The 15,158-nt window shown below is 43.8% G+C and overlaps 1 protein-coding gene across 2 annotated transcripts in view; it reads right to left on the bottom strand.

Moving 5' to 3' along the window:
- Positions 1-1,297: 1,297 nt before the first annotated feature.
- Positions 1,298-15,158, bottom strand: part of Mfsd6 (major facilitator superfamily domain containing 6) — a 67,949-nt gene continuing 54,088 nt past the window's right edge. Inside the window, exons 4-8 of one of the 2 annotated variants that reach the window (XM_051190134.1) lie at positions 7,969-8,130; positions 7,272-7,370; positions 5,721-6,001; positions 3,611-3,635; positions 3,313-3,456 (exon numbers count right to left, since the gene is read on the bottom strand). In XM_051190134.1, coding sequence (XP_051046091.1) covers positions 3,446-3,456; positions 3,611-3,635; positions 5,721-6,001; positions 7,272-7,370; positions 7,969-8,130 — 578 coding nt within the window. In that variant the 3' untranslated portion in view covers positions 3,313-3,445. Of the gene's footprint in view, positions 3,457-3,610; positions 3,636-5,720; positions 6,002-7,271; positions 7,371-7,968; positions 8,131-15,158 lie in introns of both variants that reach the window. The other variant, XM_051190133.1, reaches the window with a different exon arrangement.

Genomic DNA, 15,158 nt, shown 5'->3' with positions numbered 1-15,158 from the left:
CTGCCTCCTCTTAACCAATCTGTAGTCCATTCAGTATTTCATATCTGGCCCAAGATAAAGACAGGAGACTGACACAATGGCACATTCTGCCTCCTGAGACATATTTACCTGGGTCTGTACTGTCACAGCTCTCATTTAATACTCAGTTTTGCAGAGGAGGCCCTGAAGCCTGGAAATTGTTACTGACACTTCACTCCAGACTTCTGGCCCCAGAACCCACACTCTTAACCTGAGTCGCCATGTTAAAACTGGGACTTGCATCCATCTGTGATGGGACAAGTGTGATCGCTGCCCAGACCAGGTGGGAATTGGGAAGATGCTCACCATCACTGGCTCACACTTTCCCAGACAACGTCGAGTTACTCCCTTGTGTAAAAGCCAGATGCTCCTGTGTAAACGCTGTAGCTTCTATTTGAGAAGAGTTTCCTCAACCCCCTAACCCTGTCCTCATAAGACACTTTACTTTCCAGCCTCCCAATTGTATAGGATTTTTTTAGAACTTTGGAGAAAGAGTACATGGGTGATTTAAAGCTTCAGTGTAACCTGTGTCTTGTCTCAGTCCACCAAAGGCCAAAGGATTTCTGGAAGGAAGTCACCATTTTCCTTTCCTGTAATTGTCTTCTCACGTAATCATGCCCTCATCTTCACAGAGTAACTTGAGTCCAAGTATTCTTGCAGAAGTTGGGGAAGTAGGGGCCCTGAAACTTTCTGTGTGCTGTGTGCTGTCTAGTATGGCAATTTGTACCACAGGAAGAGGTTTAAAATTAGAAATCCAATTCTTCAGAGACTAGCCACATGGCAAGGGTAAAGAGTCACAGGCATCTCCTAACACTCCCAGGATAACAAAAGCAGAGTCTACAGCTTTTTTTCTGGAAGTTCTATTCGGCAAGGCTCTTGCTCGGGATGCTGAGGACAAACCACGGATGGGTTTCTGCAGGATCTCCACTTAACTTATATGCTGGGAGGCCTATTGCTTCAGCAATGGTTCCAGTAACGTAAGCCCAGTTCCTGCCACCACAGCTGGGTTACCAGGGTAGCAAATTGACACTGTCCTCTGAGGCTGGATTTCCAGGTGTGCTGCCCTTTGGAATATATTCTTATTCTGCTTAAGGCTTTAAAGAATAGTCTAGTAAATAGCAGTGAGCCAATTTGGGTCCACTTGGAACTTTAGGGTAATACTGTTCTCACAGGCTAGGGGAACTGGACATGTCATTCAGCAGTGATTACCAGCCTGGGCTTTGGCACCCCTGAGTATTTCCAGGGATCTCCAGAGGGGTCACAAAATTCCCAAATCAAGTTTAATTCGAAGTCACTTTAATATTTTTAAGTGGTATATGGCACTTTAAGGACAGGGAGGAAAAGTCACAAAGTCTACCAACTCATGAAGGTGTCAGCTCAAAAGGCTGGGAATGACTGCATCGTTGGATCAACGCTCACAGTAAACATTTTGTAACAAAGGCATGTTGAATTTGGTGTCATTCATCACAGAGCAGAGGATTTTCACTTGTTTGCTCATGTGGTTTTCATTTGGGAAACATTTAAAAGTGGTATTTACTTTTTATTCCAACATGTCCACTGTGCATTTCCAAAACAGCAGGGCTTTTCAAAGGAATATATGAGGACTGTAAACACAAGATGCAGCTACAAATCCACACGCTGTACATTCACAGGTGGGGCTCAGCCTGGCTCCACTTCACTGCTGTAACTACTCGAGCATAATAAATACATCTGAGTTGAAAGGTCACTTAAAATGAGTCATAGTGATTGACAGTACAGTACTGCTCAAGTGCAAAAATAACCTCTGCTTAACTGTTCCCATTATTTTAAGGTGTGTTTTGTGGTGAAGTTATACATCCAGGGGTAGAATGTCTCCTCCCAGATGCAGGGGCAGGCAGAGCTGTCACGGGAAAGCCATCACCATTCACCACATTCCAGCTGATCCTGTCCGCTCAGGGTCAGTGAGCTCCCATTTCTAACAGCTCTCTCGTTCACCTTCGAAGTCTATCCACAATATGACTGCCCTTCCATAGGTCTCCCAGACAACCTCTGCTTTCCTTCCAGGAGCAAGCTCTATGTGGGGTCACCCAGACTCCTGTGTCTGTGGTGGTAAAAGGTATAGATAGCTATAGCCCAAAGTTAAAAGTTCCACTGTGTGACTACGGTTTGCGGGAGAAGAACGTACTAAGATTTATTTAAGTCATTTGACAGTCTTTCTTGTACTCAAAATTCCCATTTCTGGCTTCCTATTTATTACCTCAAAAACAGACTTAATATGTAATTTTTAAACACTGTGTCTCTCCCCAGGCACTTAAATCTTATCCTGCTCTTTGCAAACAGTACTTCTTACCTTAAGGAATGCTTAGGAACCCCGTGAGTTGTTTTATTCCATTGGCTGAGGGGAACCCATCCAATAGTGACAGGCTGTTGCAGTAGGATCTGTGCTGCAAAGCCTAGTCCATCAAGTCTTAGGATAATGACTTGGCTGAATTCTTTGAAACATGCTTTCGCTCTTGCTCATTCTCACAGCCCCTTGAGACAACTGTGTTTTAAAGCTCAACTTAGTGTGCAATAGTCAGTAACAGCTTTGCTGCTCCAAGAACTAACTTCACTATATACCATATGCATATAAAAATATATTTGCTAGAGATGTGCAAAGTTCAGTGAAACTTTGAACTTTTAAACAACAGAGAAGCATATGTTCTACTAACACCCATCTGGTTCCCTTTTAAATATGTCTTAAAATTTAAAATGCTTTCTTTAAGACAAATAAATCTATAGATACTCTTTTCACCTCGCTTTGGACTAAGAACCCAATATTTAGAATAAATAATCAGAAGAGGGAGATGATGTCATGGTTCACCTTGAGACCCATTCATTCGCCTGACTTGGTGTATGTGAGTTCTGCTTCCTGTCCTTACACCCTGGCAAAGGAGTTAGTGCAGACCTAACCAACCAAGAGCAGGAAGTCCTCACCCAACACTGTTCTGCATCTCTACATGACCGTGGAGGTTTCCCTTTTCCTGCCAACAAACAAGTACTGTAGCTTTTGTGTGTGTGTGTGTGTGTGTGTGTGTGTGTGTGTGTGTGTGTGTGTGTGTGTGTGTGTGTTTCACAGGAATGACTTTAGATAATTTGAAGCATACGCAGTGTGGTACTCCCCTTGGGGAGGTACGTCCAGGGTGAAGGCTTGGCCGGCTGTGTCCTAGCTGAGGTGCCTGGTGCCATGCAGGGTGTGAGATGATCAGGAGCCCTTCAGTGTTCTTCAGCAGTAGGCTGAGCCTGCTGCTCCCCACTCTCCTCTACACGTGAGGCAGCACTGGGGTAAGCAGGGCTGGATTGTGTTTGAGATGCTGTTGTGTCAGGGAATGGCTGGTTTCTAGGTGGGTCAGAGTGACTCTCACGGGGCACATGCTGGGTTCCACCAGCTGCAGGATTTTCCCGATTCTCACTGGTCCCCTGGAAGGAAAAAACAGATGTTCCATGGTGTGTGAGAAAGAATAAAGCCAACCCATTATACATATTTTCAAGTAAGAAACAGCCAATGTATGGCAATCTCTTGAAAAGCCCACTTCAGGAACCAATGCATGAAGAAATAGGGTAGGTGTCTTACCTTTCCTTTCCTTTCCTATGTGCAACTGCCAGAGCCGCATGAAAAACACAAACACTATAAGCAGACATATCTTATGGCTACAGGAACATTTTTTTTAAAAATCAGTGTTCTTATCACTGCCAGGCAAACAACTTACATTCATAAATATTTACTGAGTACCCCAGCTTTGTGGCAAGTCACGGGCCATAGGATACTTGAATGCTAGCCACTGGGAAGACCACAATAGTCAAGAGCCAGGAGACACTGTCCAGTAGTGAGAAAACAAGATCCTCACCCAAAGACAGCCAGGTGAAGAATGCCCATGATATAGAGTCCTAACTTACACGTGGAATTTCAAAGTATGTGCTAGAAGTTAAGTAAAACACGGCAGGGAATGTGAAGATGCTGCATGAGGCCAACCAGCAAGTACGGTTTTGTAAAATGCCACCATGATTGCACGGGCAGGGAACGTGATTTTTAGAAAGTGATGCTCACCCCTTCTGTTTCCTATAGTTAAATTAAACTTGTTCTTTCTCCTGTGATTCTGAAATGCACTTACTTTATAATAATACTATTATTCCATACCTGTTAGTTCTTACTGGCTTTAACTCATGCCAGATGGGAAAAAAAGCCAACTTTAATGCCACATAGGTACTGGACATCTGTGAAAATGAAGATGAGTTCATAGAGTCCTGGTCATTGCCTCTTAGTAGCAGGGCATCCTTTCTCTGTACCACCCTTCTGCTCTATGGTATAGAGCCTCCAGGGGTCCCTCCATCCTCGTGTCCAGTCCTGGCTCGACACCTGGGTTAGGAGGATTATGCACAGAATGGCATGCTGTGGCTATCAGTGAGGTGTTAGTTTTGGTAAAACCATGAAGACTTCGCAGTTAGTTTTAAAGGCAAGATTAATTAAGGTAGTTGAAAAATTTGCTCTTTCTCATATGAAGACTTGTTTTTATTTTGAATTGTGTGTATGCATGTGTGATGGTATATGGGTTCCTGCACATGAGTGCACATATCCATGGAAGCCACTAGATTCCTTGAAGCTTGGAGTTATACGCAGCTGTGAGCCACCTGTCATGGATGCTGGGAACCAAATTTTGGTCCTTTACAAGGGCAGCAAAAGTCTTACCTGCTGGTAACTGCTGAGCCATCTCTTTGGTCACCAGTAGTTTGTCAGATTTTTTTAAAAAGCAATTACTGTTTATTTTCACTTTTATTTTTTTATTTCTGGTTCAAATTTTAAATATGACATTTATTTGTTTGCTTTCTTGTTTGCCTGTTTGTTTGTATAGTGTCTGTAAGTGTGCCATATAATATGTATGGAAGTCTGAGGACAACTTATAGACGTTGGTTTCCCCTTCCTCTATGTGGATTCCAGGGATCATAAGGCAGAGTGACAGGTGGTGCCTTTACCCACTGAGTCATCTTGCTTGCCCTCCTCTGGGTCCTTTAAGCTACTATAAATAGAGATTAATAGAACAAGGGGGTAGTAGATCTACTGCTTTGACAAAACTGTTTGCAGAAGCGACATTCCTTCTCCAAAGTCAGGATGCAGTTTTGGTTATATAGTTGCTGATTTCATCAACACCATTTGACTTTTTTCAGGAGAGACTGCCCCTTTAGAGACAGAGACCATGCCTTTATCTCTAGTGAGGCCTCTCAGAACCACACATTACTGAGTCAGCAGCCATGCCAGGCAGATGGTGGTGGGTTAATTTAGCAGTTGGTATGTGTAATGATCCCCAGGGAATTTTGAAATTACAGAGATTTAAGTTCTTCCAAAAGTAAGAGCTGTATATTCTGTTTGCAAATTGTATTTTCTACCATTGAAACATAAGAGAAGTATTCAAAGCTGGAGTGAGAAAAAAAAATATATAAATATATATATATATATATATATATATATATATATATATATATATATATATATATCATCAACTCTTCTGTGAAGCCTTTCTGGGCCCCATAAAGCAAACTCTTTCCCTGTGGGAAGGACCTGGTGAGCACTTACGTAACAGTTACCCCTGCTGACTAAAGTCCTCTGTGCATGTGCGTTTGCCACCAGGCTTTCCGTGTTTCTATGAACAAGGAAGGAGTGACAGTGTACACGGCCAGCAGAGGGTTACCTGTAAAGGCTGTATCTCAGACGCACGGCTATCTCTTGTCAACTGCATCATCTCTTTAACCTGGTAGAGTGCGTACACAAGGGTCACCCAGGGAGAAGAGCTGACCCCCCAGGCTGGTTTGTTCACATCTTCCTGTTCTTCCTGGTGCTTGGTTTTCTTGGGCGGAAGTCTGGACTCAATGCGTGGCATGACATCTTCTGTCTGTTGCTGTACCAGGTCGATGGTTGCTATGGGAACAGGACTAGAGGGAACAGGAATCCTTTCTGCCAGCATTGTCTTGTCTAGAGAGAAAAAAAAATGTTAAAATTATTTTTCAGAGTTTTCTACACATTTAAAACAAAGGGGAAGAGAAAATGACCCCGACACTGTGCCCACCTAGAATGCTGTGCTCATGGCCAGGGATGAGGAGAACCCCCACTGGCCTTTCTCCTGAGAAGCTCAGTGAGACTGAAACATCCTCTGAGGTTCTATAACAAGCAACATTTTCTCTAACTAGAAGTAGTAGGAGCCCCAAGGCCAGTGCTGCTGGAAGGATGGAGGCTCCGAGATGACCAGCTCTGTGCTGGACAGTGCTGCTGGAAGGATGGAGGCTCCGAGATGACCAGCTCTGTGCTGGATCAGTGCTGCTGGAAGGATGGAGGCTCTGAGATAAGCAGCTCTGTACTGGACCAGTGCTGCGGGAAGGATGGAGGCTCCAAGATGACCAGCTCTGTGCTGGGCCACAGAATGATCAGGGACATGTGCATTCTATTGCTGACCTTTTCACCAAGAGCTTCATGCTACTTGTTCACATCATCTACATTTGATATAGCCTTCCTCACAACTAAGATGTCAAAAACTGATTTTTTTTAGAAATTGATTAATTTTGTGTGTATGGTATTTGTAGGCACAAGAGTGCCATAGAACACATGTGAAGGCCGGTTGATTCTTTCCTACCACTCTGTGGTTCCCTGGGATTGAACTCAGGTTTTCAGGCATGGCAGCAGGTTCCTTTACCTGCTGAGCCATCTCACCAGCCCCTCCTTCCTTTTAATAGAGGCATGTCTTCCAGGAGAAGCATCAACAGACATATTTTTTAATGAAGGTAAAGGCATAGAGATTACTAAGAGCGCTCCTACCCCTAGTAGGAAATTACCATATGGCCTTATATGCATTTGCCTTAAATCTGAAATTTCTCAAGAGTTCCGGGGAGGATTGAAACTCATGCTTCCATGGCATCTTGCACTATTACATAAAATAAAACCAAGGAAGTCCCAATAAGCTCAGTAGCCAGTCTCCTCCTCGTAGGAGGCATCAGCTCTACCATGAGTTCACTAGGACACCACTGAGACTGTGTCTCCTGCAGGCCAGTGTTCACAGTACAGACAGGGCTCTCAGGTAACTAAGAAAGAACAGAGCCAAGGCTGGGCCACACCTGTAATCCCAGCACTTGGAGACTGAGACAGGATTGCAGACTCAAGGCCAGTCTGGGTTGCACATAGGAGGCCAGTTTCAAACCGGTAATCCTCCACCCTAGCCCCCAGAAAAAGAAAGGAAAGAAGACACATTCACCTTCTTCCTCATCCGGCACTGCCAGCCACTGGATCAGCGCAAACAGCAGGAGGGTCACTAGGCAGGCCATGCCAATCCCTCGGAAGGTTGCAGCAGCCCCTTGAAAATAAGCAGAGCAGGCCTGGTGATTCCAGGAAATGCAACAACCTCCCACCTTTAACAGTCTAACGTGAAGGGCAAAGGAAGCACAGCCTCACTGAGCAGAGTCAGTGCCCTTCTGTTACTGGGCGAACAGAGGGTGGCGCCAGGGCCCCCGGTGCTGGTTCCGCTCAATGAAGGACTATTCCTGAGTAACTTCCATCCCCACATGTTACCCAGTGGTACTGTCTTCATGAGGACTGCTTACCAACCTGTTAATGAATAGCAGAATTTAAACAGTGCTATAAAGTCCCACAGCCCTGGGCCCTTGCAAGGAAGACCGAGCAGTCAAACGGTGGGAGCAGAGTAATTGGACTTCTGTCCAGGCCCTCAGATTTCCAATAAGAAGGCCGGTGACCGTGACATACAGATTGTGTGTGTCGGTGAATAGTTAAGCTTTCTTGAGTAACTACGGATTCTGTTTCTTTTTTATCATTGGCAGCAGGTACAGGGTCTGACTCAACCAAAAGTTGAATTCTGGGATGGCAAAAAGAAAAAAACAACAACAACAAAAAAAAACCTTTTTTCCTCAAAGGAACAAAAGAAAAGTTATTCTTACCAAAGTAATTGACTAACACGCCTCCGATCATGGCACCGCAGCCTCTCCCCAGACCCAGATGAAGGCCTTGCAGAATGCCCTGGGCAGAGGTCCTCAGCTCGGGGGGAACAGCTGCACTGAGGTAAGAGATGCACGCTGCCCAGATGGCTGCATGTGTGACTCCTACAGAAGAAGAGGAGTGGCAGTGAGTGTCTGCTCAGCATCCCTTCAATCACACTTTTTTGGAATGTGAATGAGTTATTAAACCAGGGTCCTATTATTATACAGATACACTATGCATATGTGTAAACACATATACATATTTTGTAATAAAACTTACATAACAAATGTATCATTTAAGCAATTTAAATATAATATTTTTATGCTTTGAGAATTTCATGCAAGCATAAATGTAGGGCCCTGCATGGACCCCCGAGGTACCTTGGGCAAGCCTGAGGCTGTTGGCCAGAACATCTTGCCCCAGAGTTGTTGTTGGTACTCTTCCTGTTTTCTTGCTCCCCCCCCCAGATTTGTTTTGCTAACACACATATGGTGGGGTGTAACGACGCCATCTGTAACGAGTACGGTTTTTCTGCCTGCCGCTTGGTCTTGTCCTGCCGCTGCGCCAGCCCCAAATAACACACAGAGACTCTGTATTTGATACAATGCTGTTGGCCCTGTTACTTGTTTCTTATCGGCTAGCTCTGCCTTAATTATTAACCCATTTCTGCTGATCTATGTATTTCTCTTAGCGGGGAGCCGGCGGCATACTGCTTTCTTCAGACTCTCCATCTTGACTCCTCCTAACTACTTCCTATTTCCTCCTTGTCTCCTAGTCCCTCCTATCTTCCTTTCCTATTGGCCAACAGTTCTTTATTATTAACCAGTATGAGAAACATATATACATAATGGCATCTCCCATCATTGGGGAGGAGCTAAACCTGAAAATCCTGTTATTTTCCTCTGTGCTGTAAGTCAGTATATAAACCCACTCCATCCCCTCAATAAACGCATTTGGCATTCCCATATTGCCATTGAACGAATGACCCGCTGTCTTGTCAATTATTTCAATCTCTAGGCCTTCCCCTGATTAATGAAACAGATCATAGTGCTACAAGTGGAAGTCCCACTGAGACCGGGAAGAAAGGATCACCTAAGAGATCACCCTTGGAGGCCAGCTGGCAAAGTAAGTGAATGAGGGTGCAATGAAGGATGGGTGCCAGTAACTCTAAGGAAATTCTCAGTGGGCAATTAGTGGCCCTATTGAAAAGACAGGGAACCCAGATTAAAACTAAGACAGCTAAAGAATTCATTGCCATATTAGAGAAACATAGTCTCTGGTTTATACACTCTGGAGGCTTCAACACCCCCAACTGGAAACAGGTAAAAAGAGATCTCCAAAAGGCTTATAAAGAAGAGATGCCTGATAATTTCCCTATTGCCACCCTTTCCCTTTGGTGACTAGTTAAAGATACGCTCCTGAGCAACAATATTAAGGTAAAAGAACAAATGGCAGAGATGAATAGGACTTTTGAGGAAGTACAAGATTTAGAATCTGTAAAATCAGGGAACAAGAGGGATCTCAACTAGGAGATGATAGTCCTACTGTAACTAATGAAGAAGATACTTTGGAAGCAGAAATTGAACAATTAAAACAGAATTTCTGAAGCTGATGAGCGCAAATGCTGTCCACCGAGGCACAACCCCTTTTGTGATCACTTTAGTAGGGCTGCTGCACCTCGAGGGATAGAGGTGGAGGTCAAAGATTTAATAACCAAGGTAGAAGCATTAGGAAAAGAAAGACAAGCTTTTCCTGTGATTGAGACGGTGGATCTTTAGGATAACAGGATCAGGGAGCACAACCCACTAAATTTCAAGGATATAAAACAGCCCCACACTCCTTTCACTCAGGCAATTTTTTAGTCTTTCCCAGAATTAAATTGCACCCCTAGTGATTGGAAGCAGCTCTGTAGAGCCACGCTGAGTGGGGGTGCTTGCTCTGGAGAGGCAAATTTCAAGAATATTGCAAAGACACTGCCCAATACCCTGCTAGGAATTTAGATATGCTCACGGGTGCTGGGCAATATGCTACCCTTGCAGCTCAAATTCTTTTTGGCCCAGCAGTCTATGCACAAATTGCTCTTGCTGCTACTAGAGCTTGGAAAACCCTGCCTAATAAGGCCGCAGGAGATCGGCTATCTAAGATATTACAGGGACTGTCTGAGCCCTATTCAGAATTTGCAGACTGCCTCCTACAGCTGGCTGGTTGCATTTTTGGTTATGTTGAAAATGCCATGCCCATAATTAAACATTTGGCAATTGAAAATGCAAACAAGTATTGTAAAGAGCCTCTATGTCCCCATAAGGCTAAAAGTCTTAATGATTATATACGCACATGTTGGGACATAGATGGTCATCACATTATGGGGAAGGTTATAGCTTCAGTCATGAGAGGAGGTGGGAACAATGGAGGAGCCAGGCCAAAGACTTGCTTTGGATGTGGACAACCAGGACATTTCAAAAGGAACTGCCCCCATAGTGCAACAATGCAATCAAGTCCTGGGCCGGGGCTTTGCCCCCATTGCCATAAGGGTCACCAATGGAGCAAGGAATGTAGATCTAAAACAGATGCCCTTGGTAATCCCTTACTGGCTCCAGGAAACAGGAAGTAGGACCAGCCTCAGGCCCCTCCAGCCCAGGAGTGTAGGGCAATGGATACACCTGTAACTTGCCCAATACAGATGATCCCTCAGAGAAACCACTTTCTGTCCAGGACCTTATCAGAGGTACCCCAGGAAGCTCAGAATTGGACCTCTGTTCTGACACCTGAGCAATATTAGCACTACAAATGGGCACTCAAGCTTTAAGCACCGGACTTTTGGGGCCTCTTCTCCCAGGAGCAATAGGGCTATTGTTAGGCTGCAGTTGCCCTGTTGAAAGTAATTAAAGTCATTCCAGAAGTAATAGATTCAGATTTTCAAGGAGAAATAAAAATGGTTAGGAGAGAAATGGGGGTAGTAATGATACCACAGGACACTCAGATAACACAATAGGTTCTTCTCTCTATGTTCAAAACCAACAATCCCTTTTTAAAGAACACCAGGGGATTTGCTGGTTTTGGGTCCACAGGCTCCATGGGGCCTTTTGGGTATCAAGTCTTGAACAGCCCCATGCTCACTCTTACCATACAAGGTAGACAATGTTCTGGACTTGTAGACACTGGAGCTGACTCCTCAGTAATAGCAAAAAAAAAAAAAAAAAAAAAAAAAAAAAGCCCCCAAGATGACCTCTTCAGCCGGTCTCCACTCATTTACAGGGAGTGGATATTGCTGTGGCTCCAGAATGTAGCACTCAGCTTCAGCTTCTTAAATGGTCAGATGATGAAGGACATACAGGCCTTTTTCAACCCTTTATGTTACATCATATCCCTGTTAATCTTTGGGGAAGTGATATGCTTCAGGCCATTGGAGCAGTCCTTACTATTGAGCCTGTTAAAAACATGCTGGCTGACCAAGGTTATGTACAAGGAAGAGAACTGGGTAAGTTCCTCCAAGGTGCCCCTCAGTCTGTTGCATCCAAAACATGTAATTATAAAAAGAGCTGTAGATCGCCCTGGGTTGGGAAATTTTCCTTAGAAGCTATTGCTGAGCAGCCTGTTCCCATTCCTATTATCTGGAAAACTGATAACCCAGTCTGGGTGGAGCAATGGCCCTTATCTATTGAGAAATTACAGGCTGACATCAACTTGTACAGGAACAATTAGAGGCAGAACATATTGTTCCTTTCATTCCCCATGGAATACACCATGTTATAAAGAAATGTTATAAAGAAAAATTCTGGAAAATGGAGACTTCAACAAGATCTCTGAGCTGTTAATGATTGTATGCAAATTATGAGAGCCGCACAACCTGGCTTACCTTCTGTAAGTACTCCTCAAGGCTATCTTTTATTAGTTATAGACCTAAAAGATTGCTTTTTCACCATTCCCTTGCATTCTCAGGATAGTGAGTGATATGCATGTGGCATTCCTTCTGTTAATTTAATAAAGCTCTATAAGAGATATCAATGTGTGGTATTTCCTCAAAGAATGGCCAATAGTCCCACTATTTGTCAAGTTTATGTATCTTTGGCCATTGCCCCCACTAGGGAGAAATTTCAATCCTTGTATATTATACATTATATGGATGATATTCTTTTAGCTGGCCCAGATTCTAAGGAAGTAAATGAAGTTTTGGGGGAATTGCAACATAATCTTCAACTAGCTGCTTAAGAATAGCCCCAGAAAAGGTACAACAAGAATTTCCCTATCAATACCTGGGTCATCAATTGTTATATTCTGATATCTGTCCTCAAAAGATTACTTTAAGGCTGGATAGACTGACCACACTTAATGATTTTCAAAAATTATTGGGAAATATAAATTGGGAGATCTAGTATGGCCCTGCTTATACTAATCAAGGTTTCAACTCTTTTTGCAAAAATTTTTTTTAACTCGCATAAGACTGGCATCCCTTATAATCCTCAAGGTCAGGCCATGGTGGAGCATGCACATCGCACAGTTAAAGCATATCTCCATAAAACAAAATAGGGGTAATTTACAAGGTCTCCTCATTATCACATTTCACTTGCCCTTTACATTAAAAAATTTTAACTATTGATGGTGCTGCTTGATCTGCGGCCAACAGACATTGGTGCCCTCAGTCATCTGACTATGGCTCAGTTATGTGGAAGAATGTCACTACTGGACAATGGTGTGGCCCTGACTCAGTTCTAGTGTGGGTCTGAGGGTTGTTTGTGTCTTTCCAGAAGATGGGGATAACCCTGTTTGGGTACCTGAGCATCTGGTTTGCCATATGGGGAGGGACCATGATTGTAGCAGCCATCAAGAAGGTCCGATGGGCCTTCATCAAGAATCCACCCATCATTCTGATGCCTGTGGATCTGAGTAGCCCTGTGTGGCCCCTTTTCCTGACCACTAATTATAATTTGGATAAAGCAGCTATAAAATTACACTTTGGTCCAAAGGATAAGAATTTCACCTTCATTTCAGGCACTTGTGTTCTGGCTTCCTTCTTTTTTGTTGTAACTAATGCTACTAATTTTGGAGGAAGTCTCAATTGTTCTCAGTAGGTCTGCTGACTGGTTAGCTCCTGGACATATGAAGTACCAGCTGGCGTGGGCCATGTACCCCAGGTGGTACCTATGCCGGAGACCTCCCCTACAGATGGCCAACTTGTGCGACATAGTGGAAAGGATATTCCAGGATCACGGCTGCCAGTGCCACCTCTGCCACTGCAGCAACAGTTTCTACCATAGCCCTCTCCCAATCTGTAAATACTGCAAGCACAGTGGATCAACTATCAGGTGAACTGGCTGAAGCCTTAGCCATCCAAAACACATTTGATTATCTAGTACAAATTGCATTTTAAAACTAAATCTACAAACTAGCCTCCTATAGGAACAATTGGATTATTGTGAGAGGCTCATATGGCTTCTTGTTCTCTCTTTCACACATATCTGTGTTAATACCCACTAAAGCTAAGAATGCATCAGTTGTAGTATTTTTCTCCAGGGGTCCTGGAGTGATCAGTTTTTAAATTATACACATGCTTTAGCCATGCAGATCATTAACATCAATGAAACCCAAGTACCACCTGCCAGTGCAGAAGACCTTTTACAAGGACTTTAACTTGAGGGCAGATTAATTAGAGAATGGCCAAGCTCTTTCTCAATGGGGCTCATAGCCATTACCTTTGGTGCTATCTGCCTGATCTGCCTAAGCCACCACAGGATTAGACAGGCCCAGGCCAACTTTGAAACAAGACAGATTCTACTGTCTTTGGCTCAAGAGAAAACGCCTCTGCCCAACTTAACTGAACTTAAGACAAACTAATCACCAGAGATAGGTAAGGCAGAAGGAGGCAAATATCCAACCTAAGACAGGAAGGTTACAGGCCTAGGTGAATTATGCTGATGTCCTCTGCCACCTAAGACAGGTGTTAGTTTATATTTAAAGAAAGGGGGACCTGTAGGGCTCTGCATGGATCCCTGAGGCACCTTGAGTAAGCCTGAAGCTATTGGCCAGAACATCTTGCCCCAGAGTTGTTGTTGGTACTCTTCTGGTTTCCTTGCCACCCCCCCAGAGTTGTCATTGGTACTCTTCCTGTTTTGCTAACACACACCTGGTGGGGAGGAGCTAAGCCCGAAAATCCTGTTATTGTCCACTGTGCTGTAAATCAGTAAGTATATAAGCTCACCCCATTCCCTCAATAAATGGCATTGGGCATTCCGACATAGCCGTTGAATGAATGACCCACTGTCTTGTTTCTTATTTCAATCTCTAGGCCTTCACCCCATTCATAGAACAGAATGTAGCCCTGGTGCCACAAGTGGAAGTCCCACAGAGACCAGGAAGAAAGGATCACCTAAGAGACTGTCCTTGGAGGCCAGCTGGCAAAGTAAGTGAATGAGGGTGCATTGAAGGATGGGTGCCAGTAACTCTAATGATTTTTTGAGGATCATTTTAACTGTTTTTAGACATACAGTTCAGTAGCATTAGGTACACTCATGGTGTCATATATACATCACTGTTCTCCATATCTTTTTATCATCTTAAACAAAAACATCACACCCTTCACCCCTCTGGCCATTCCCTAGCAAGCACAGTTCTTTCCATCCCCATGGATGTGAATATTCAGTCTCATGAACAGTATTTCTCCTTTTTGTATCTGACTTGTTTCACTTAGCATAAGTCTCTAAGGTTTATCCACATTGTAGCTGGTGCTCAGCATCCCCCATCCTTCACCACACACCTTGGATGCATGAATAGAGAAATCAAGCTGGGATGGAGCTGAAAACCTCCTCCATGCCTTTTCAGGTCCCAGGAAGTGCTACACAAGCTGCTAAGGGTGAACATATCAACAGCTGTACTCATCTGTGAACTCTATGACCTATAAGTCTAATCTTTCAAGCAAGATGGTGTGCCCACTTGTGCAACAATGGTATTACTATTATGAGGGTAACCAACTGCTCTTGGTTTGGATTTGAGGCTTGATTCACAAGGGGAGCCTGGTGCTATAAACATGATAAAACAAACAAAAAACCACATGGTTGGGAAGATTCTAGATCCTGGGAGGCAACTGAACACTATTGCTAAGCTAAACTGACAGTGTCAAGCTGCCTCAATACATATTTATGTTTATACCCAAAGA

This window comes from Phodopus roborovskii, unplaced genomic scaffold, assembly GCF_943737965.1.
Source record: "Phodopus roborovskii unplaced genomic scaffold, PHOROB, whole genome shotgun sequence".
In the NCBI taxonomy this organism is placed as follows: Eukaryota; Metazoa; Chordata; class Mammalia; order Rodentia; family Cricetidae; genus Phodopus; species Phodopus roborovskii.
The sequence above is the reverse complement of the archived record's forward strand: the minus strand, read 5'-3'. Positions and strand labels throughout refer to the sequence as shown.